Source organism: Euprymna scolopes, chromosome 35 (assembly GCF_053919585.1).
Source record: "Euprymna scolopes isolate OS-2025 chromosome 35, ASM5391958v1, whole genome shotgun sequence".
In the NCBI taxonomy this organism is placed as follows: domain Eukaryota; kingdom Metazoa; phylum Mollusca; class Cephalopoda; order Sepiida; family Sepiolidae; genus Euprymna; species Euprymna scolopes.
This window is the reverse complement of record NC_136516.1, coordinates 58,210,458-58,236,176: the sequence shown is the minus strand read 5'-3', so window position 1 is coordinate 58,236,176 and position 25,719 is coordinate 58,210,458. Positions and strand designations below refer to the sequence as shown.

Below are 25,719 nucleotides of genomic sequence, written 5' to 3'. Positions count from 1 at the left end.
CTCACCTGCAACATTGAGATAGAGGGCGAGACGTTCAGAGCGCTGATAGACACCGGATCGGAAGTTTCAGTCATTAGTTCTTTAGAGTTGCAGAGACTAAGACTCCCCGCCGACCGATTTATGTCGACTAAGGTGAATGCATTTCAAGCAGATGGGGGTGGTTTCAGATTAGATTCGATGCTGGAAGTAAAGATAAAGGTGGGGAGACCGAGACATCCCACACACTGTATGTAGCGCCAAAATTACCCACGACGTGATACTGGGAGAAAACTGGCTTAGACAGAGGAAAGCCGTATTAAAATTCGACCCTCCAAAGTTAATCCTTGTGAAGGAAGAGATTATTTTAGGTAGCAGGATGCTCACTCGAGTGAACCTTGTGTCTCGTGAAGATTTAAAGATTCCACCTAGAATGGCGGTGACGAGCTGGGGTGAGATAGAAGGGGCTATAAGGGATAACAAAGCCGTTTATCAGGTGTTACCCCTTCCCCACATAGAAGAGGACGAGGACGTGACAGTGTTACCAGCATTAGTGCAGGAAGGTCAGGCACAGAATTTTCCGGTAGTTGTAGCAAATAAGAGTCTGAAGACGGTTAACATTAAATCAGGAACTAAGTTGGGCAGAGCTTCAGTGTTAACATTAAAAACTAGAGTGAGGTGCGAAGAAATGCCTGTAGAGAGTGAAGGAATTAGTGACAAGGTGGAATTAGACTGTCCTGACCAAGGAAGACTAGTTAAAGCTAATAAGCAAGTGTTAGCTAAGTCAGATAAGGAATTAGGTAATACGCATACAGTAAAAATGTCTATTGACACAGAAGACAACCAACCAATAAAGATGAGGTCGTACAGAACGCCTATTTGGAAGGAAAGCTACATGTTTTTCCTCCTTAGACTTAAGATCAGGTTACTGGCAAGTGGCAGTAAATGAGAAGGACAAACCTAAAACGGCTTTCTGTTGTCACATGGGGTTGTTCCAGTTCCTTGTCATGCCGTTTGGGCTAGTAGGAGCTCCTGGTGTTTTTCAATCATTAATGGCAATAGTGTTAAGAGGATTTGAACATTTTGCCATGGCATATTTGGATGACATCTTAATATTCTCAAAAACCCCAGAAGAACACTTTAAGCATTTACAGGCTGTGTTAGATCGTCTGAAATATCATGGCTTGAAACTAAAAATAGAAAAGTGTCAATTTATGAGAAAAGAGACTAAATATTTAGGATTTATCATAGACCAATCTGGAGTAAGGCCAGATACTGATAAAATAAAGATTATAAGGGCAATGCCAGAACCTCAAACAGTTAGACAAGTTAGAGCATTTATAGGAACTGTAGGTTATTATAGAAAGTTCATAGCAGGGTTCTCTAGAATAGCTATACCACTAATTAATCTAACGAAAAAATATGCTAGGTTCAATTGGACTAAGGCATGTCAGAAAGCATTCGATACGTTAAAGGCAGAACTGACATCCATTCCTTTATTGATTTATCCCGATTTGAACAAGCCTATGGTCCTATATATGGATGCTAGTGATACGTGTATAGGAGCTTGCTTGACTCAGCCGTGTGAAGAGGCAGAAGCTGTAATCCCGGGAATAAAGGATGAAATGCCTATCTACTTTCTCTCTCACAAGTTAACAAAGACCCAACAGAAGTGGCCTGTGATTGAAAAAGAGGCCTATGTCATCGCGTACACTTTGCAAAAGCTGCATTCATTTTTATTTAGCAGGCGCGACATTCGTAACAAAAACTAATCATCGTCCATTACAGTACTTGTTCGATGCTGAATGGAAGAATCGAAAGGTGCAACTGTGGGCTATGCAACTGAGTGTAAGATAGAGTACCTGTAGGGGAAGAAGCTGACACTAGTGATCAGAATCTAGTTAATGATAATAACTATAGAATTTGTGTACTCAACTCTCAGCAATTGCAGAATAGGCCCTCGGAGATGGAAGATGAAATAGAGCCAGAAGAAAATGACTATCAAGAAGATGATTCCAATAAGATTGGGTGGAAATCGATAGACCTGAAACTATTTAAGTTAGAAGCGAGCAGGGACAAAGAGTATAGCGAACTTAAGAAATCGCTAGTAGAAGGGAAATTACCGCTTTCAAAATCGAGAAAATATCTGTTGGAAGATGATCGGGTATACTATGTAAATGGGGAAGAAAAGAACCCAATGTTACACTTGTATGTCCTGGATGGTCACGTGAGGGCCAGTGTAGTGCAAGTAGCACATGGCGGGTTAGGTCATGTAGGTATTGATAAGACTTACTCGATTTTAGCGAAGAAATACTATTGGCCTGGTATGTATAAACATATCCACTCCTATGTGACAAAATGTGTCACTTGCCAGAAGCGGGCTGTTAAAGGCGCTAAGACACCTCTAATGGAGACTGATATTCCATCATATCCGTTTGAGAAGTGGAGCATGGATGTCTCAGGGCCATATAATAGTAGTAACAAGGGAAATAAGTATAAAGTCAGCCTGGTCGATGTAGAATAATCAAAAGAACTGTGTTAGTCAATAACACACAACAACAACAACAACAATAATAATAATAGCAGCAACACTTACCAAGGGTCCAGCTTATGCACAAGACAGACACCAGATTGAGCTGGACTGAGGGCTTGTATTTATGTACAAGCATATCCAATCAGGTGATTCAGCCAATCACAATCCAAGGAATAGACTGGCCCATGTGTGCACAATGGAATCTCCCATTGTGCCATAAATAGTTCTCCTCTTTCATGAGAAGTAACTTTAGTCTTTGTCAAGTTATCCACAACTTGAACGCTGACCGAAAGTCCACTACACAATCCAACAGTCGATTGGTTAACTAACTGGGTAGAGACATTCCTGGTGCAAAGGAAGGATGCACAGACCATGACGGAGATACTTATGAATGAAATTTTCCCTAGGTATGGTGTCCCACGTATGTTAGTGACAGACAATGGCAGAGAATTTGTAAATGCCACTATAAGGGAGGTGACGGGATATTTAGGAGTGAAACATATTACCACCTCTCCATACCACCCCCAGAGCAATGCTAAAGTAGAGAGATTCCATAGGTTTTTGGGAGATAAGCTGTTGAAGTTATCAGAGGACGAAGTCGAGAATTGGGACTTGTTCTTGAATCAGGCCTTAGCAGCGGCCAGATTTTCACATAATAATACGACTAAATTCTCTCCATATTACCTGGTGCACAGTAGAGATGTAGTACCATTAGATAATCTTCTACTACCAAAAAAAAAGGTATACTGGGAAAGAAAATCATAAAAAAATTATTGAGCAGCAGCATTCTCTGTTTGGTAAAGTGCGTCAAAGGATTAGCTCAGCACAGAAAAAGCGTAACAAAAGAGTCAACGATGGAAGGGTTAAGAAACATATAGAGTTGGCGACCCGGTATACTACAGAGCACAGGTTAGAAAAGGAAAATTAGATCCTAGATGGAAACCGTACTATAGGATAGTAAAACAAATGGGACCGGTAACATATAAAATATGGGATCAACTGACAAATAAAACGAAGAGGGTTCACACGTCATATCTGTGAAGCCAATATTAGGGAGTGGAAAATGCCTAATATACAGACAGATAGACCTGTAAGGAAAGCCACCCTGATAGATCCGGAAGGAGATCGGGAAGATATGGATAGGTGGGCTGATGATGAGATAGCAGATGGACGGGAGTTCGAGGTAGAATTTGAGGTAGAGGATACAAACTTGCTAACAGAGATAACAACTACGCCTCCAGATTCGGAAGGTTGGGAATCTGAAGATGATATTCCATTATCGGTACGGAGATATAGAGAAACTGGTAATGAGAATAGGGCTGAAGAATCAGAGAGGGACTTAGACTTCTGAGAAGCAGCATAAAACGACCTATCAATGTTATCTCAAAACGAGGGAAAATTAAAAATAGCTATGAAGAAGATAAAGAAGACGAAGAAAGTCCAATTAATTCTATCGTAAAGTTATTTGGAGAAATGGAATTGAGTGATTGAAATAAAAATGGAACAAATAATAAAAGAGCGTTACTATGTGTATTTGTAGGATGCGTCGCCTGATAATGATGATGGTAATGATGGCTGGATGGACAGTAGTGCTACGTCACACGCACAGCACAATATTTAAGAAGACCAGCGAGTGACAATTACACACTCTAAGTGGATCTTGACATTCGTCATCGATCTGGGAGCGTATCGGAAGGTTCAAAGGGAACTAGAACACGAATTTGACTTAGCTGCGGACTTAAATCTGCAAATGCAGAAAAATCAATCAAAACTTGGGATAAATTCTGATCCAGCGTTATTTGTATCACTAGGAGGACGATTAGATAAGATGAAGCAAAGACTTGGAGGATATTTTAGGGATATTGGCAACAGAAGGGACCCAAAAACGAATTAGAAAGAGATCCATACTACCTTTCGTAGGTAAAGCACTACACATATTATTCGGTACAGTATCAGAAAGTGACACAGAGGCATTAGGAAAGCATATAAGCGGTTTAGAGGAAAATCAACAGAAGATAAAGCACGTCGTAGGGGAAAGTTTATCGATAATGAACGTTACTAGATATGAACTAACAGAACATAGACAAAGAATTAACTGGCTATCTCGTACGGTCACAAGCCTAAACGGAAGTTTGACTTTTTTGGCTAGAAGAATAAGTACCATAGAGGCTGTAATTGGGCAAATACTGTAACTGATGATGATGACAAACCAACTAGACTCATCAATTCAGTTATTGACATTGGCAATGGAACATGTTAGGACACAATTAGATTTACTTTCATTAGCGCACATGTCACCAAGCATCATACCTCCCAAAGACTTAAAAACAATACTCGGGATGATTCAGTCAGACTTGCCGCATGCTTTACGCTTACCAGTAGATCCAAAGAAGAGTCTATGGGAATATTATAAAACCTTAAGTTGTGCTACAATTATGCAAAATGATAAGATTTACGTAATGGTTGAGTTACCTTTGTTGAGTGGAGGTAGCGGCTTCGAAGTGTTTAACGTAATTAATTTACCGATACCGTTTCCTAATAACGTCACTGAGGAGAGAACAGTAGCAAGATACAAAGTTGAAACTGAAGGAATAGCTTTTAACCCAGCCCGAATCAAATTCATAGTGTTGTTGCCTAGCGAAGCACTAGCGTGTAGCATGAATGCACTGAAAGTTTGTGCTAATAAAGTAGATGAGGATGAGGGTAACCCTCAATTAGAGCGCTTAAAAGGAAAAGTCCATTCGATGTTTGAAATGAATAGGGATGAGCATGAAGTGGGGAACGCTACCGTGGTTTTTGATAATGCCACCAGTCCTGATCAATCTGGTACAGAACCGAGACTACCAACAAACCCCGCATCTAATACCCTACCAAAGTTGGAGATACATATGTGAAGAAGACTGAAGCCGGGTAATTAAGAAAGATCCATGGAATGAAATCCGGAGAAAAATGAACTATTGAATAAATAATTGCATGTGTCAAATATATATATATATATATATATATATATATATATATATATATATATATGTTCATAAACAATTTGTCTTTATTTCAAGACTTCCTCGGGATGAATAAAGATTAGGTACGGGCAAAATGAATGCCGATGCTCAAAATGTATAATGATTTTCACCCCTCCCTTTACTTAAAAATTCACCAAAAATCAGGAAATTAACCAATTTTAATGAAATTTTCAGTATTTATCAAATAATGATGGCAGAATATAATGAACTAATTATTTCTATTTAAATCTGAGTGGAAATGTATTATTTTGTTTAAACAACAAAATACCCTTTCTAAAGTTATGGTTTTCAGTAGTAAATAAAAAACGCAAGAATTTATTTTTGCTTTTTTTATATAAATAAAGCATCGTAATTTGTAACAATAAAAAAAAAATTTTTTTACAGGAACATTACAAAAAAGCTCCTAAAGTCTGTATTAATAAATTCGATATAACCTGAAGAAAAATGAATTTCTCAAACTACCAATATTACCATTGAATTAAGCATCGTTTATTTAATATTTTCACACACAAAAAATTATAATAGCAAAAATATTTCTACATTTTTTTTAAATTACAGATTTCGCATAATTTTTATATGCAAGATTTTAATAATTTCCTTGCTAGCAAGAATGTGAAACTTTTGGCATAACAATTTTTATATAATCTCAAACAATAATTAAAAAAAAAAAAAAATTAAAAAATAGGAACATAAAAAATAATTAAATTAAAAAATGATAAAAATTTATATAAACGTTCAGAGTAGGAATGTATGGATGCACGTCTGAGTGGGGGGGGGGAGAAATCTGACACCCCTACCTCCTTTTACTATCATGACTTCATTTTGAAACCGCGTTTCGATTGGCTGAAATTTTGGGCCTCCAAATCGTGTTTACATTTTTTTTAGTTTGTTGAATTTTTGGTGAACGGTAAATTACTTGCTTTTTGAGGGCTGATTAAGTTTTTTTGCACAAACAAGTTTTTTTTTAATTTTTTTTATTTAATTCAATATCTTAGGACTTTACTAATTATCTTATAAATGTATCCCGAAAACTAATATTTATTTTTTAAAGGATTTTTACAATGAATTTATTTAACTTCAAAATTTAGCTGAATTGGTTAGCTCGCCGTGAAAACATTTTTCATAACTTTTTTTTTCACGTGTACAAATATTTTTTTCCTTTAGGAAATTAACTTTAGTCCTAAATCTTTCAAATACAATCAAAAAGTAGTCGGAAACCTACAAAAAATTATGATAAATCGGCTTTCAAAACTAGGTCCCCCTATTTTTGCCCGCCCATTTTTGCCCGTACCTATTAAAGATTAAATTGAAGAAAAAAAATTTAATCATCCAGAGGAACTCTTGGAATAAAGATAAGACGTTGATTAACATATAACTTGGTTTGTTCCTTTTTCATCTCCACACACACACACACACACACACACACACACACACACACACACACACACGGATATATTTAATTCCTTTTTTTGCTGAGATTTATTTAGGCTATAATCGCCTATAAAGTAAAATATCATTTTAAATTTTAGCTTACGATGGAGGATGTGGTTAAAAAAAAAAAAAAAAAGACTCTCGTAAATAGACATGCTCAACAAAAAGAAAGGTAACTCTGAATTGTATTTTTAAGAATTATTTCCCTTAGACTTCGAAAAACAGCGGGCTCCTATGTTTCTTAAAAAAGGCTTATCATATTTTGTTTCGTATGCGTCTAAATTCTTATTATGTTTGAAAGATAACAAGCCAAAGTTAATCTCTAAATGGGGGAAAATGTATATTCACGTGTTAAAAAAAAAAAAAAAAGAATACAGTGAAAAAAATGTTGAAAAAAAAAAACCACAAAGATTTGTTCGAATTTCGAATCTGAATAAATCAACTTTTAAAATCTCTGAAAAAATAATTATGCTTTCTGAAAATAATTAGTAAATTAAACGCTTAAGATATAGAATCAAAAAATGTACATACTATTTTAAACTAAAAAAAAAAAAATCCGTAATCATTTGTAAACACAAATCCCGCTGATTTTCACAAAAGCACTGATCGCGGAAATGTAATAATTTCATTTAATCAATTTGATTTTGTGGTAATAAACAGGAAATGTTTATTTAATTAGAATATATTGAATGTACACAAGAAGAAATTCTTTACTTTTCTTTAAAATAGTTTCATATTTAACTTTTATTATTATTATTTTTTTAAATAATACTCTTAAATGATTGATGACATTTGTTTACCAATAAGGCTTTGAAATAAAACGCTTGTAAAATGTTGTTCGTGCGTACAGGGAAATATTATAATATTAGCAGCACCCATTAACTGGCATTGCCTGGTGGAAGCATGCCCTTCCCCCTCGTAAAAAATTAATCTACGGCTTACTATGGTAAGAACGGCTTTTGGAATAGACACCCTATTTTATGAGGAGGCAGGTTTGCCCCAAATATAACCTTGATATTCGTTGTCAGCATACCCACTAACAAAGACTATACCCTCCCCCTTCCAAAAAAAAAATTGAGGCGGGCGGCAGTGTCGATTGGAAAGAAATAGATTTGTTTATTGTGTGTGTGTATAAATCTGGCGGTCACTGCAATACAGTGCCTAATGCATGTCTATATTGTAAAAACTACTTGTTTCCACCATTATTAAAAGAGATTGTTTTAATAAGTATAGTCGAAAACCTATAAAAGTCATTATTTTAAAGAAAATTGCTGAGTTGGAACTAAGGTAAAAATTTACCCCCCCCCAAAAAAAAAAGTTTATGTCTGAACAGTGCCGATAATGCAAAAAAAATAAAGTGTTTCCATAGGTAATGTAATTTAGAGTAATTGTGGAGTTTAGCGGCGTAAATTATTTGACCGACACATGAATTATAAGAAACTATTTATGTTTATATCAAACACAAAGGCTGAAATAAAATCAGAAAAAATTTATTTTTATTATTTTTTTATCATTTTTATTAAATGTACAACAATAGAGGCCACCATATTGCTTTTAAAATTTGGCCTTTCTAAGGTTTGACAGATTGGCCTTTTTTATGCTCTTTCATGGCACCATGTTTTAATTAAGAGCATATAAAAGGCCAAATTTAGCCATAAAAAGGTCAACCTGTCAAAGTTTAGAAAGGCCAATTGTTAAAAGAAATATTAGTCTAATAAAAATGAAAAACTAAAACAAATGAAATTTTTTCTGTTTTTATTCCAGCCTTTGGATCTAATAATGTGTTTTATATAAAAATAGTTTTTATAATTTGTTTGTCAACAAACGAAAACAAAACAAAAAATACAGCCATTGTACAAGGGTTAGAAGCGGTTGACACAACAAGTAACATGGTTGTAGCCTAGGTAATCGTTGGAAAGAATATAATTATAATCTTTCACAGTAAATGTAAAAAAATACTTTTTATAAAACATGTAGTATATATATGGTTGACAAGAAAGTCTTGTGGTTTTTAATTTTTGAATTAAAATGAACATATCTAAGCTCAAACATTTATTAATTGAAATAAGCACCATCATATGATTCACACGTTTGCCAACGTGAAACAAGTGTATTTATGGCAGTAACAGAAACCTTGCGTTCTGATGGCGATGAAGCAGTTTTGATATTGTTTAGGTTTTTGAAACATTTCTCATGCAGAAAGTTGTCAAGATGTTTGAAAAGTGGTAGGCAGTAGGTGAGAAGTCTGGAGAGTATGGTGGATAAGGCAGGATTTCATAGCCTAATTCGTTCAACTTCTGTAGGGTTGGTTTAGCGAGAGTAAAGAAGGCCGATGCACATGATAGCATGACGTCATTATCAGATCCACATGTAGGTATATGGTCTAGGCTAATGGTCCCTTATCAGGAGCAGTTTCGTCTAGTTTTCAGTTTGCTGTCTAACATGGTTTATTCTTGTGTTGTTCCAAATTGCTGGGGAAATTATCCAAAAGGCCCCAAAATACATATATTTTCTTTTTCTAAAGAGGAGCAAGTCTCGATTTGGGTACATGCCATTAGAAGGGAAAATTTTATTTCAACCAAATATAGTAAAGTAAGTAATGTTATTTGTTAATAATTAAGCATGTATTTAATTAGAACTGTATTCAAGTACTTTCATAACGTTTGATGACATTGTTAATATAAATTAAAGAAACAATACTATTTATTGCTAATTCAGCAAATATTATGTTGATATTTTGAAATGTTTATTTTCTCATAAGAAAAAGAAGGTTGAAAATTTAATTTAATTTTAGTTTTTAAAATTATAAACAAAAAATGTCTTTTTAATAATAAATAAAACCTTTCATTGAGTATTTCCAAATATTTTAAAGTTCTATATTTTTTTCTAAAGTCGGTTTGAAAATTATTCACCATGCTGCTATTAAGAAAATTAGCGGTGACTGAACGTTATATTAAAATTGATTGTTTCTTTTTGGAATTATAAACAAATAATTTTTACATGAAAAGTTTGTCAAAAATATATTTTTTTAAATTTATTTACTTGCCTCCTCACGAGGGCACAGTTAGACACAAGGTTGGTTTTTAATGTGGGAAAATCTAGCTCCCCAAAAGGGGCACTCTGGATCGGAACAAAAATAAAATAAAAATTGTCATGAAGGATTTCTCCTCCACTGACCGAGGACAGAACAAATGAAGTGTAGCATTAGAACAGATACTACACTGTGATCCTGTGCCGAAGATAAATGTTACCAAAGACAAGTTACTAATGTTCCAACTGTGTTTTAACTTACGTTTTTTTTTACTTCCAAACAAAAGTGGTGTCAAGTATATTAGAATGAAAACAAATATCGTTTGTTTTTATTCTTAAAATAATTTGTTTGTTTTTACTTTTAAAATTATTTATTGTTCGTTGGTGTTTAATGTTTTTTAATTGTTTGTTTCCTAAATTCATTATTCAGTTTTATCAGTATTAAATTGTATATTGCTTTAAAATCACTTAATTTTACATAATATTTATATTATCAATCCTCATCTCTAAAGTTTCAAAAAAATAGTATTCAACCTATGTGATTTTTCTCAAAATTAAATTAAAAAAATATTTCTGCACTAGTAACTTTTCTTGTTTGTTTGTATTTAAATTATTTGTTTGATTTCAATTTTTTATATTTTATCGTTTGTTTTCATTCTAAAAATTATTTATTGATGGTTTTCACTTTTAAAATTATTCATCGCTGGTGTTTAATGTGTTTTAATTGTTTGTTTCCTAAATTCATAATTCAGTTTTATCAGTATTAAATTGTATATTGCTTTAAAATCACTTAATTTTACATAGATAATATTTATATTGAATAAAGTTCAGTTTCAGTATTAATCGAACTGTGTTCCTTTTTCTTTTTAAAAATGTTTTATTGCGCTTTTTCAAATGGCCCTCAGACTGACAGTCTGAGAAATCTTACCTGCATTGCCTGCAGGCATTTTTCAGTTAACAGGCCTTCTTCTTACTTTAGGTGGCCGTGGTTTAGCAATGTGTGGTTGGGCATTGTTGTGAAGGAGGATTGGGTCTTTTCTGTTGATTAATGCTGGGTGTTGTCAAAGTTTCTGATGCATTTCATTCATTTGTTGATACAGCCATAATGGTTTTGTCTGCATTCAAAAAACTGTAATGAATGAAACTGGCCGCAGATCACCAAACAGTTAGCATGACCTTCTCTTGGTGCAACTCTGGAAGTGTCGTGGAGCTTCATCTGCAGCTAATCACTGAGCTGAGCATCGCTGGTTGTCATAAAGAACACACTTTTCATCACAAGTCACAACCCGGTCAAGAAACTGATTGTTCTTCTTGCATAATAGAAGGGAAGATGACACTTCATAAAAGTGTTTCTTTTGGTTGTCCGATCTCTTTTAAGTGGTTGGAAATCATTGTATATGTTATGTCTAATTCAGAAGCAAGTTCTCAAACAGTTGTGCGTGGATTGGCTTTGACTAAGGCTCTTAATAATTGATCGTTGTCAACATCTGATGGCTGACCACTGCTTATCTTCAAGACTCTTGTCGCTACCACAAAATTTTTTAAACATCTATTGTGTTGTGTGTTCAGTAGCGGTTCCTCAGCCAAATGCTTTGTTGATATCGCAAGCTGTTTCAGCAGCTTTTCGGCCTAGCTTGAATTGAAATAAGAAAATTGTGCAAATTTGCTTTTTTTCCCATCTTGTATTCAACGTTCTGAAAAGAAGACATAATTGTTTTAAAACGATTTTAATTTAAACGATTAGATAGAGCGAAAAACACTCTTTAAAATTATATATAAAGTAAAAGTATTATGACGAAAACTTATTTGAAAATACATCATTTGAAATCAAAATTAAAAATTCTGCAAGAACTTTCTTCTCAACCTAATATATATATATATATATATATATATATATATATATATATATATACACACGAGGGGTGTGCAATAAGTAATGCCCCTGACCCACTTCCAGTTGTCTGGTCTAGCTGAAATTTTGCATGTGCAATGACTTATATCTCTACAGGTTATGTGGCAAATTACAGCTCTGAACTAATTGTGGTTTCTGTTTTACAGGTATTTGAACTGAGTTAGGTGTGAAATTGAGCCTGTTGAATGTCGAGCAGTGATCCGGTTTTTGTATTTGAAAAGAGACGCCCACCACAGGAGACTTTTGATGAAATAAAAGAAACTTATAGTGATAATGCCCCATCATATGACTCTGTAAAACGCTGGCATCGTGAATTCAAACCTGTCACCAGATCAGAAGCACAGGCGTGTGGTTATGAAATCCTCCTACTCTCCTGACCTTGCACCCTCTGACTTTCACCTCTTCCCAGCCATGAAGTTGTTTTTGAAAGGAAAGCGTTTCCCAGATGATGCAGCCTTGATTTCTGAAGTCACGTCGTGGTTGGAGGACCAACTTGGGGTGTTCTACAAAAACGATCTCCAGAGCTGCATCAAGCGATGGGAGAAATGCATAACTCTGGGTGGTTCCTATGTAGAGAAAGACTAATAACTGTGCCAAGTTTCGTTGCTCTACTGCTATGGGAAGTGGGTCAGGGGCATTACTTATTGCACACCCCTCGTATATATGTATATATATATATATATATATATATATATGCGTGTAAAGAAAAGATTTTACTCCACATTATTTGATGAGGAATTTTTGATGTTGATTCTCTATGGGTTGCATTATTAGATTGTGGTAAATTTCCCCAAATTAATGCAAAATAGTTATTTTATTATCTCTATATATTATATCTATCTATTTTTTTTATATAATATTATATTTATTATATATATATTTCTTCTCTTTCTTTTTTCTTTTTTCTCTTCTTTCTATTTTTTTATAGATAGTCGGTTTTCATTTTAATTAAATGACTGACCTTGAGTAAGAACAGAAGTATATTGTCGCTTGATGATGTCTTTTAAGACAGAAACAGTAGATTTATTGTAGCTACTTATGATAATTTTGTTTACCTAAATTGAATAAAATAATATCTTGCTCTTTTAATTGAGTACTATCACCAACCTTGTTGAAATTCAATGGTTTTTACTTTTGGATATTTTTAACATGGAATATATATATATATATATATATATATATAGAGAGAGAGAGAGAGAGAGAGGGAGAGAGAGAATCTATTATTGGCTATTTTTAAGTGTTCACATTTTAACACGTGTTTAATCTTTTATCTAAATGAATTCTCGCAGCTCGCAATATGCTAATTGATATTTCTGTTTTTCTCTCTTCCATTCCAATACTTGTCAATTTTAAAATCTTGACAGCTTCCTTTTTTTGTTGCCTTCAAAGCTACCTTAATGTACAAGTTTGAAATATAGACTTTTACCAAAAGCTTTGAAAACACAATTTCTATAAGAGAGGATTATTAAGAAAAAGTTATTTGTCTTAAATGGTCCAGAATAATATTGAATGAAAGTTTGTATGCATGAAAATAAAACTATGAAGCATAGTAGATGTCTATTATCCATATTTGGTCATGTCCTTCAATTTTCTTCAGAAACACCAATCCAATACATGAAACTTGTTAAAACATCTACTAAATAATTAATTTGATGTTTCAGTAGATTTATGCATGATATGAAGGAAATAAAAATAGTGCAGGAGGGTTTAAATCTTGACAAACATGGAAGCCCAGTTTTTCAAACCAAACAACTGAGAATGAAGTTATTGTTGGCAGCAGCAGCAAGTTAATAATATGCAATTAAACTGAGATTCATTTAAATATAAAGTCAATAAAATTAGAGAAGTAACTGACACAAACAGATAAAATCATTTCAACCCTTTTCAGATCATTTTCGTAAAAGATTTTATTTTTTCAAATATTTATTCATGTTGTGAATCTGTGCTTGATATATGATTAGTTTGTAGACGAATTTGTTTTTTTCCTAGTCATGTATTTTGCAGATAAATAAATTCTATTTATTTCATAGATGGGACCATGGTAGATACTCCCTCTCTGGATCAAAATGAACCTGAGAGTAATAATTACTAAGAAGTAACTCTATGCTCCTCAAATCTCTTGAAGTCAGGCATCACCACTGGATGCATTTTGTGCATGAGATATATTTCTAGTTCAAGAAGTTTTGAGTAGGGTTGTGAAATAGGATAGGCAGAAAAAAGGTAGAAGTGGGTGGAAAATATGGGGTTTAGAGTAGTTTGCCCAAGAGTTTCTGAAGCAGTTAAGTGAATTCTTTATAGTAGATTACTTACTTGTCTTCCCATGAGAGATGAATTCAACTACCAAAAAAGGGACACTCTACATTAGAACAAAAAAATGCCTTAGTCTAAAAGGATTTTTTAATGACCAATGAAATAAAAGATGAAGCATAGTATAAAAACAGATACTACACTGTTCCTAGCCAAAAGGCTAAGTGTCATGCTTGAAACTTAAACCTTTTTTATGACTGTAGTATATTAGTTTGCTATGAAACAGCATTTTAAATGAATTGTTCCTAGATATTGTTTGAAATGGCAACGTTTAATTGTAGTTTTTTATTTGAATGTTGAAATGGCATTGTGCACGTTTTCCTTTTTCATAATTTTTTATGAAATTGTCTATTTACTATAATTTTTTATAAGTGTCTATTTACTATAATTTTTTTATAAGTGTCTATTTACTATAATTTTTTATAAGTGTCTATTTACTATAATTTTTTATAAGTGTCTATTTACTATAATTTTTTATAAGTGTCTATTTACTATAATTTTTTATAAGTGTCTATTTACTATAATTTTTTTATAAGTGTCTATTTACTATAATTTTTTTATAAGTGTCTATTTACTATAATTTTTTATAAGTGTCTATTTACTATAATTTTTTATAAGTGTCTATTTACTATAATTTTTTATAGGTTTATTTATTATAATTTTTCTGAGGCATCCTTCAAGTCTACTTTGAAGCATTCCTTGCTTAGGGGACAAGTAGAGTATGTGTGATCGTCTGCATATTGGCACTAGGGACACAGCATCTTGTACATAGCTGCACTTGTGCAGGTTGTCTCAAGCCCAGTTGAGTGTTACTCACTGTTTCCAGGAAAGTTCAGAATCTGCTGGGCTCAGATCTTCTTTTAGTGTCAGAGGAGTCTCATTGTTGTTGTCTTTGACTGACTCATTCCACCAATGTTATTCATTCGCGGCTTGTGATTTTTTATAAGTTGGATATTTACTATAATTTTTATAAGTTTGATATTAATTTTAATGCTTATTGTCTTATTTGTTGACAGCCAATCTGAAGAGTCATCACTATCGAATCAATCATTCAACGGAAAACCAGTTCCAATGTAATACCTGTTCTTTCACATCTTCATCAAGAAAACTGTACAAAGAACACATGAAAACACATGATACTGACCGTCCTATCAAATGTCTGCTATGCATGTACAAATGTTCGCGTAAGAGTGCCTTGATCACGCATTTGCGTACTCATAGTGAAGAGAGACCAGTGCGCTGTGACTTCTGCACTTACACTTCTAAGCAGGATAGTAATGTGCAAACGCACATGAAGAAAAAACATGCAGAAAAACTGCGGCAGAAAAAGAAGAACTTGTCCCATAAAAGCAGTGAACCAGGCAAAAAGATTAGTGAAGGCATGACCAACCAAAGTGTCGAGATGGCAACGTCATCCAGTGTAGATAGCATTAATGGTAGTCAAGTACGAATTAAACTAAATTGTAAAAAAGCATACAATTGCCAGCAATGTGATGCGTCTTTTGTGAGGCAAGATTCACTACTTAGTCACGTTCGTCAGCATCAGAATATTGAAAAGGCACTTCAGAGTACGGCGATGGCGGTACTCCAACTGCAAAACCCTGTGAGGCCATTAAACCAACAGATTTCAAGTGATGGTACCCCTGATGGTGCTAATCAGGTAGCAACGCAACACACCCCGAATTCAAGCAAGACTGCTAGTGAACAGTGTCTTACTTCCAGTCTACCTGCTATTTCGACTTCTGTGACGAAATCTGTATCCATTCCTACTTCTCTGTTCTCATCCATTTCTCCGATTTCATCTAGATTGAATCCAAAGACTAGCAAAAACGATCTTGCATTCCAGCAATCACAGCTTAATATTAATGATGGACAAAGTTCCAACCAGGAGAACCACTCATTATTAAATGGTCTATCTTCATCGCAAAAAAGCCTTTTGTCCAGTTTCAGTCAACCTGTAAATATTAGTTCGATACATTCAAATAATTCGTGTTCACAACAACCACAACTAACAGAAAGTATTCAGAGTTGTTTAAATATTAGCCGGAACAACTCGAACGTTGTTTCCATGGCAACAAATGCAGATGATCCCAAAGAGATGATATCACAAAATAGTACCAAAAACAACACATCAAATAATTTAATTCAACAGAAACAAATTACAGACAGTGTAAGTCAAAGCTTGCATAGAAATATGATTATTTCTCCTCTATCGACAATGGCTACTACATCCCAGACAAATGTATCACAAGTGCTTCCTTCATCAGTTACCAGCCCTGGGGTAAGTACCAATGCCCAGAGCATTGTTAACAGCTACTTGCTAAACAACCAACCTCAGCAAGGCACAATTGTTTCCCCACAGTTCTTACAGAATTTGACTGCATTACAGTTGATCTCAAATGTGTCTTTACCGTTTTTCCGAATGCCAACAGCACAAATGGGTACTCAAACTGCACAGATTTTACCAAATCAGTTTTTGAGTCAGCCTCATGAACCAATTAACGTTGTGAGTTCACCACTGGCATCAACATTAAATGCAACCCAACAGCAGCAAACTCCATCAGAGATTCCAGTTCAGATAATTTCACAGCGCAACCAGCAACAAAACACTATCCCAATCAATGTGCAAATCTCTCAGCTAAACTTTGATGCTACATCAGCTGCCATTCGTAATGAGATCCTTGACCAACGTTCTACTGGTGCCATGATAGCATCTTTTCAGGTGATTGTTCCACAGCACATGCAACCTGCAACTGCTGCCAACACGGTACCCCAAGTTTGCACTCTGGCTTCTGCTTCCTCTTTAAATAGTGCATCACCTGCATCTATCCCTGCCTCCTCTAGAGGTGAGATCCTTGTCCAGGTCTCTAGCTGCTCCCATACATCCCATAATTCAATGCATCTTCCTTCGGATCAGTCCAGTCATTTGAGTACCAATGCTTCAACTATCACCCCAATCACATCATCACCAACTAATTTGATTTCAGTTATTGGACAAACCCTAACACCAACCACTGCTGATAATGCCAATCCTCACTGTAAGTATCTCAAAATAAAATTTTATTTTCAGTATATTTCAAATCTGTTACTATAAACATAGAAAATTTTGCAAAGCATAAACAATGGTACCAAATTTATTATTGTAGTCATTCAAAGTTCATCAGAAATCAGTGAATTTGCTGTCATGTGCTATTCAAATTCATCCAAGCAAAAAAATTCCTAGAAACGTAATATTATCTTTTAATAATACTAGGCAAGGAGGGTAGGTAAGAAAAAATTTATTAATAGTTATTAGATCAAAGCAAACCCATTGAGCAAAATCATTTATATCTTCCTTGCCTCAAAAGGTGCAAAAATAACATGGCAAGGAAACCGTTTGTCTCACTGAAATGACCAACAATCTCCTGGCCTATTTGTCTCATCGCCTTCTTGCATATTTGTGTCACTGAGCTAACTGTCAGTCTTCTAGCCTGTCTATCTCACTGAGCTGTTGTTGTCTCACAAATTCTCCAAGTGTCAGTCCTTTTATTCAGAACTTTTACTTCAGATGAATGTTCTGATTCGCTACTAGCTCAGAATACATATAACATCTTCCACTTTTTTATGATTGATTGAGCAATGGAAAATATTTATTTTACCTAAAAATTTCATTATGGACCCCAGTAAAGAACAGTCTTATTTCAAAACTGGCATGTCTAAGTAATTATACGGTAATTATATTCATCATTTTTTTTTTACTTTCAATTCTTGAAATTTCTTATGAATAACAATTTGTAATTTTAACTTTCAAAATTTGTGAGTTGAAAGATAAAACTTGGTTTCTGGTGTTACCCAAATCACAAAGCTTTTCAAATTGTAAAAATTAATGCTAATATGATTACATAAAATATTTAATTATGATGTTACTTCAAAATAAAGCAAAACAGGTCAACATATGGGCAGTGGATAACATTCATTCACTGAAGTCTAAAATTTCATGCAAATATATTTTAAGAAACATAAAACAAATAACCCTGATTTTAGTTATGACATTTTCTGCAAGTTATTTATAATAATAGGTATCCCAAACTAACCTAGTTTAGGATGCGAAAACTGGTAAATAAAGTTAAATTTCCCTTAACTTTAACTTGTGATATCTCGTTTATTTTTTGGGTTATTTTGATAAAGTTTGGATTTAAATAAAATTTAATAGTTTTGCTTAATAGATATATAATTCTTTTTCTTGTGTCTTTAATAGTTTTTTTCCAGGTTACTTCAAGTTATGTCACTAATTTTGGTGAATGCAGCTTCATTTTTTTGCACAAAAAAAATGTTGATTTTTTCAAATTTGGTGCGCGTGATATTGGGAGTCTCTAGGTGTAAAAAATAGTACCATTTTAAAGAAAAAAAGGTCACTTATCAATTATATGGTGAGCTTAAAAAAGGGTTTTAAGTTGTTTTTCACAAAAAAATCCAACTTGAAAACTTCAGTGAAAGAAATATGAAAGAAAATCAATTAAAAAAAAAAATTCTGAAAATCACACCATTTTGTAGAGAAATATCTCCTCTTTAATAATCTGTTGGTGTCATATTACTATGCTCATTAATCAAGGAGCGCCACTAATAAAAGTGAATGTACCTACACATCAAGATTTACAACTTAATACCAAGTGACGGAAGTACGAAGTATCATCACGAAAATCAACTGTCAGCATGAACAAGCTGCATGACACGAAAATCTAAACAAACAACTTGTTTCACTATGGATTTGTTTTTGTTTCTTTAAAAGTTATAGAAAGTTACCGTTTAAAATAATATTTTTAGTGCAACAAACACGTCAATAAAAGAAATGAAAATTTACAATTTAAAAAAATGTCAGTTGTTTATTTTCTATATCTTCTTTCAAACTTTCATATGTTCTTTGCTTTATCTTCTTTCGGTTGGATAAACTTCAGCATTGTGAAATTATCTTTTAAAAATTAAACTGGGTACATTTTAAACCAAAAAAACATTTTTAGTTGTGTGTGACTGACGGAAAATTTTTTTAAATTTTTTTGTTTACTTATTTCTCTTATGTTCTGTCGGGCGTTTTTGATACATCTAACATTTTTTAAAATTATTTTTTTTTTATTAGGCTGTACAGTTACATTACTTTAAAAAAAAAATTAACAAAATATAGCTAAGTTTTAAATTACGTGCAACAAGTCATGTGTAAATAAAAAAATTAATTTTACGTAAAAATGTGCATTTGGTTCATGTTCTATCAGGTGTTTTTGATAAATTGGAAAATTTTGTTAAATTATTTTTTTCATTACACTGTACATGAGTTAAAAAATAAGAACTGAAAATATAGTTATGTGCACGTGGTGCGTAAATAAAAAAATTAATTTCATTGTAAAAATCATTTTTTTGTTTATTTAATAATTCCCGAGAAAGTACTTGTACAGTTTATCGGCGAAAATGGAGATGCCATTTTTTTTTTGCGCACCTGTCGTTAAAATCCGAGGGAGAAATAAGTATTTTAAACTATGACCGAAGTTAGAAATAAATAACAAAATAATTAAACTAGATATTAATTACTTCCGGAAAGAACTATGAAAAAAAGTAAATAAATAAAGTGATAAAGTGAGCATATATCCACAATTTTTTAATTAAAAAGGTTTCGATTTAATTAATGAAAACAGGAAAGTTTTTCATGAAACGTATATATATTTTTATTATTAAAAACACAAAATGAAAAATTATTAAAAACAGAAAATGAAAATGACATATTCATAATTGTCTGAACTGGGTGAGCGCCATTTGAAAACCAAAACATTTACTGTATAAAAATTTATCGAAATAGAATTGTAAAAACATTTATTGAAAAGCTTGCATAAGAAAATATAATTTTAATAAAACAATTTTGTAATGAAAGCAATATTGGATTTTTATAAAATAGTTGGGTTTTTTTTTTCCGAACAAATAAATAATTTTAATGAAACAATTTTTTGAATTAAAGCAACTTTAATTAATTTGAATGAAACCGAAAAATCATTATCTAGTTTAATTTTTTTTGTTGTTATTTATTTCATGCTTTGGTCATAGTTTAAAATACTGATTTCTCCCTCGGATTTTAACGACAGGTGCACGAAAAAAAATTTTCGGCGATAAACTGTAGAAGTACCCCCAAGACCTATATGTTCTATCAGGTGTTTTCGATAAACTTGAACTGAGGTTGTGCTGGGTGTCAAAATCAACACCAGTGGAAATAAAGTTCAACTAAAAGCTGCTCTCTCTACTTGAGAAGAAATCCAGTTGATTCATTTCCACCTCCAAAGCAACAAAAAAAGTCCCTTAGTGAATTTGCTGAACATTCAGATAACTCCTGCAGTTGTGATGAAGAACCATCTCAGGATGTCTTCAGTTATGAGCATCAAGGACAATGGGTTGCTGTCTACTATGACACCAACTTTTACATTGGCTAAGTCATTGAGGTTATATCTGAATCCAGCTCTGTAATAAAATTTTTATCGCAAACTAAAGGTAGAAAAGATTTTTTCGATGGTCTTTGTCAGATGACATTGCACAGGTAGCGTCAGCATTTGTTTACAAATGGGTTATTTTGAGGTAATGCCAGTTTCAAGTGATGGTAGGATTTGGAGTGTTTCTGATATATCTAAGAATTCTGAGAGAAAATCAATAAGGAAAGGAATTGTAGTAAGACCTCTGCCTGTAAAATATCTTACTTGTTTATTTGTCTTTTAAGTTGAAAGTTTTTCAATGTTTCAAAAAAATGACTTGTGACTTTTTGTATAACAAATTTCTAAATCTTATTGTTGTCGGTCCTTTTTTGGCGAGTTTAAATTGGCCAAAGTAAAAATATTTCTGGGGCAAAAAGTTTTGTTATTAGAAACAAGGCAAACATGTTTTTGAATTCTTCACCCAAAAATTAGTAAAGTTGCAAAGTTTCAAGCTTCTACCTTCAATCGTTATATTTTTATAGCAATTTCAGTAACATTTGCCCTTTTTACCAAATTGTCTGTTCGACTGCTTTACATGGTCCACAATTGAGTGCTTTTATCAATTTATAATTAAAAAAAAAATCATTTTGATCTCTGATGTGTTATGAATCATACTAAGAAGATTCAATACATTAGCTATTGAAATGAAATTGATATGAACAATCAAAGTTGCACTTCCGTGTCATATTTGCACTTTTTTCCCATTGGTAGTGGGATTTTGCCTAGTGTTTTCAACTAATAATTATTGCTTTCATTAGTATTAATTTTCATTTACCACAAGATGACATTGCATTTATAAGGATTTTTCACTTGTCAGTAGCTTACATTTTTAGTTATAAACTATGAAAGTTAGCTTCTGGACCATGATAGCAAATTTTCAACTTTCCGACAAACTTTGAACGATCATAACTTGATATGGCTAATTGAGCTACCAAAATAAATTTGGTACTTTTGTTTATGGTTTACAAAAATCTATATTTCCACATTAATTTTTTTTAGATATAATGAAAATTAAATTTTGGTTTGGGATACCTAATAATAAATAAAAAAAAAATCTCTCAGCTTAATTATGTGATCATTTATAAAACTGGTATTTTGCAATATTTTTGTCACTCAAAAATGCATAGACTCTCAAATTCTTTAAATTAGTTATGAAATAATGAATCAAACTTCAAGTAATATTTTAACTAATAAGTTCCTCATCATTTCATACAAACACAAGTCAGCCATTTTTATTATTTAATATTATTTAAAAATGGCTGCATTAAAGGCAAAAGTGAAATATTTTGATTCATTTTTTGCTCTAAAATCAGTCTTTTTTCTGCTTTTTTCTCTTATTTTGTTGTTCGATTTGACATTAATACAATTTGAATATAATTTTCAAACACCATATTTATTACACATTTTAATACAATTTCAATATAATTTTAATATACAGTATTTATTAACAAGGCCCACTCATAAATATGGCCGATTTACAAGCTGATTTCTGACAGACTGATTGAAATGGAAACTAAAAACAATCAGATTAGCAGCTTAAGTAATTAAAAAATTTAAAATAGTTGTCATTTTAAGAATTACATTTTTTTAATGCAAATAAATAATTTATGAATTTAATTTTTAAACATGTTTTCAACACAAAAATGCATATTTACATATTTGTTTTAAATATTGAAAGAATAATTAGCAATCAAGAAGGATCTTACTTGAATGATTTTCAATTGTGTAAGTGATGTTTTTATTTTTGAAACTCTATTATATATTTTTGCTAACGCAGAATTGCATGTGTTTTATCTCCCACAAATTTATCAAGTAAACCATTAAGACATTCACATTGACCGAATGATCGTTTGCAACAATGGCCCTAATAAAAAAATCCAAAATTTATCAGTTGAAAAATACATTTTAGGATTTACTAAGAAAGCCACTTACTATTTACTGTTAGTTCAAGACAGATGGTACTTAAATATTTAAATGATTAGACCATTAATCATAGACACCATTATTCCTTTATAAAACTCATCATTTTCAATTGCACCAACATACTCTTCACCATGAAATTGTGTTCCTTTTTTAAGGTACATTTCATTGACTAATAAAACACAGTCCTTAGAAAGACAACCTTTTCTCAAGAGGGATTTTACTGCTGTAAAACACCAACTCTTTGAATTTTTTTTAATAAAAAAAAGATGGTAATGGAAATTTTTCCAGAAGTAATTTATAAACTTGCATTGATGTATAGCGCAGCAGTAAGGCATAACATTAAGTCTGCAGAAAATGGAGGACGGCATTTTGGTTTGTAATGTTTTTTTGTAAGTAGTTTAAAGTTGAATATGGATCTTTTTCTACTACGTTTTTGATGTAGGTTGAAAAATTTACTAACATGCTAAATTTTGTAATTCTAGCCTTATTTCCATATATAAACCATTGTATAGGGTTTCCATTGCATTGGGCCTGGACATGAAGGTTTCAGTCAATATGAATATATTCTTTTATAGATAGAAAATGTGTTTCAAGGTCAAAGACTATTCTATAAATTATAATAATCATGTTTTTTTAATTCAAAACCAGATGATCAACAGTTCACAGTCAATTAGGTAAAATTCATTATAGTGTTAGTTGAAAGAAAGCCTTGTAATTCATCTTTTTCAATCCATTGTTGCTTTGGGGTTTTTGAAAATCTGTTTGAGTCGGCAGAAGAAATGATTTCATTATTTGTTCTGAATGTATTGATGTAATTTCAAAATCCTATTAATACTATTAATTAATGTTTGATGCAAAGAACGGAATATTTCATAGAGAACCAATCATTTTGATTAAAAAAATGTTGGCCATTTTTCGATAAAATCAGATTTTTCAAAAGGAAAAGAAAATGTAGAGACTTTTTAATGTTTGTATCATATCCACTAGAACAACCAAATGCCACACATTTATTAACCAGTTTTTTGTTCAATATCAAAAAACACTATATGAATACAATTAGTGCATTAGCAAAAATATATAATATGGAGCTTCAAAAACAAAAACATAACTTATACAATTACAAAACAGGATCCTTCTTAATCGCTAATTATTTATTGTTTTAATTTTTAAAACAAAAGATGTATTTTAGTGTTGAAAATATGTTCAGAAATTAAAATAGGTTCTCATAAATTCTCTTGAAATTTATAAATTATTTATTTACATAAAAAAAAAGTAATTATGTTCCTTCCTTTAAAATATTTTTATAACCTAAGTGATGAATCTGTTAATCGGTTTCCCGAAGAGGGACCTATGTTTTCAGTGGCATCCGTGCATCCATTCGTCCGTCCGTTATTGCAGACGATTGCCAGATAACCATCCATTAGTTTTTCCTGAAATTTTGCCACGAATTTTATTTCATTAAATTAAATAATTCCTGTTGTGTCTCCAGGGGCTCAAAAGAGGTCCAAAAATGCCACAAAATGGCCAAAAATAACACGTTTTGCCCCATAACCTTTGATCCATCCATTAGATTTTTCTGAAACTTGGCCAAAATGTGGAAGTTATTGCCCTTAATATAAATCCAGTATGGGTGATCCTGGCAAAATTCTGGTTCTTATTATACTGTATTTATTGGACATTTTAATATAATTGATTGCTATAATATATATAATATAATTTTGATACAGAATATTCATTACATATTTTTATCGAATTTCAGTAAAATTCTAATACACTATATTTTTAACATATTTTACTACAACTTAAATGTAATTTTATAACACTGTATTTATTGTCATTTTTATAAAATTTTAATATAATTTAATCACACCATTTAATATACAGTATATTTATTACATTAGACAATTTTTATATATTTTTATTACTCTGTATTTATGTTACATATAAATTTTTCAATTTCATAATTTTAATACATTATTATACAATCTCATTGTTATTTAAATATACCATATTTATTACACGTTTTAATACAATTTCACTATAATTTTAATACAAGGTAATTATTATTATATTAATAAAATTTTAATATAATTTTAATACAGCTTATTTGTTGCACATTAAAGTAAAATTTCAATATAATTTAATACTCGGTAATTATAACAGATTTAATCCCATTTCAATAAAATTTTAATACACCATAATTATTTATTACATATATTAATAAAATTTTAATATAATTTTACTACAGCTTATTTATTACACATTAAAATAATTATTACACATCTTAACACAATTTAAAATTAATTTTTATACAGTGTTACATTAACCAACCTAATTTATTACACATTTTAGCAATAATTCAATACAATTTTAATAACCTTTCTTTTACATATTTTAATATTGTAATGTTTCAATACAATTTTAATAACTTTTTATTACATATTTTAATACAGTTTTGATATGATTTTAGTTAACCATTATTTATTACACATTTAAATACAATTAAGTATGATTTTAATAAAACCTATTTATTACACATTCCAATAAAAATTCTAATACACTATATTTAATACATATTTAAATACAATTTAAATCTTATATATAATATATATATATATATATATATATAAAAAAGGTAAAATGCGTGAGAGTTTTTGTATGTCCAAGAAAGGCTTTTTTTCGGGGGATGGGAGGGGTTCTCGGAGGGTTACTATCGCTTAGAACTTCTTATATACTGTGTAGATCATAATATGTACGAATTGCGAACGCGTGTCGTGGCTAGATTTATTTACATCGAGTTTTACACGATTCTTGCTATTTCGACCCCTCTTGTGTCTTGTGCTAGTATAATTATAACTCACTATATTAATCACACATTTTAATACAATTTCATAACTTTTAAAATTTTTATACACTGTATTTATTACACATTTTAATAAAATTTCAATATAAGTTAAATACACCATATATATTACACATTTTAATTTTAAATATAGTTTTAATACACTGTATGTATTCAACATTTCAATACAATTTTAATATAAATTTTTATACACAATATATTTATTACACCTTTCAATGCAATTTCGCTATAATTTTGAA

General features: G+C 31.8%; 2 protein-coding genes across 3 annotated transcripts in view; one reads left to right on the top strand and one right to left on the bottom strand.

Moving 5' to 3' along the window:
* The window catches only part of LOC145259863 (ubiquitin-conjugating enzyme E2 Z-like), a gene marked incomplete at its 3' end in the record, with an annotated part of 243,922 nt that overhangs the window by 165,535 nt on the left and 52,668 nt on the right, over window positions 1-25,719 (bottom strand).
* LOC145259862 (uncharacterized) overlaps window positions 1-25,719 on the top strand; it is a 72,732-nt gene that overhangs the window by 42,825 nt on the left and 4,188 nt on the right. For both annotated transcript variants that reach the window (XM_080117709.1, XM_080117707.1), the window contains exon 7: window positions 15,229-17,250. In XM_080117709.1, the coding sequence (XP_079973835.1) occupies window positions 15,229-17,250 (2,022 nt within the window). The remainder of the gene's footprint in view (window positions 1-15,228; window positions 17,251-25,719) is intronic.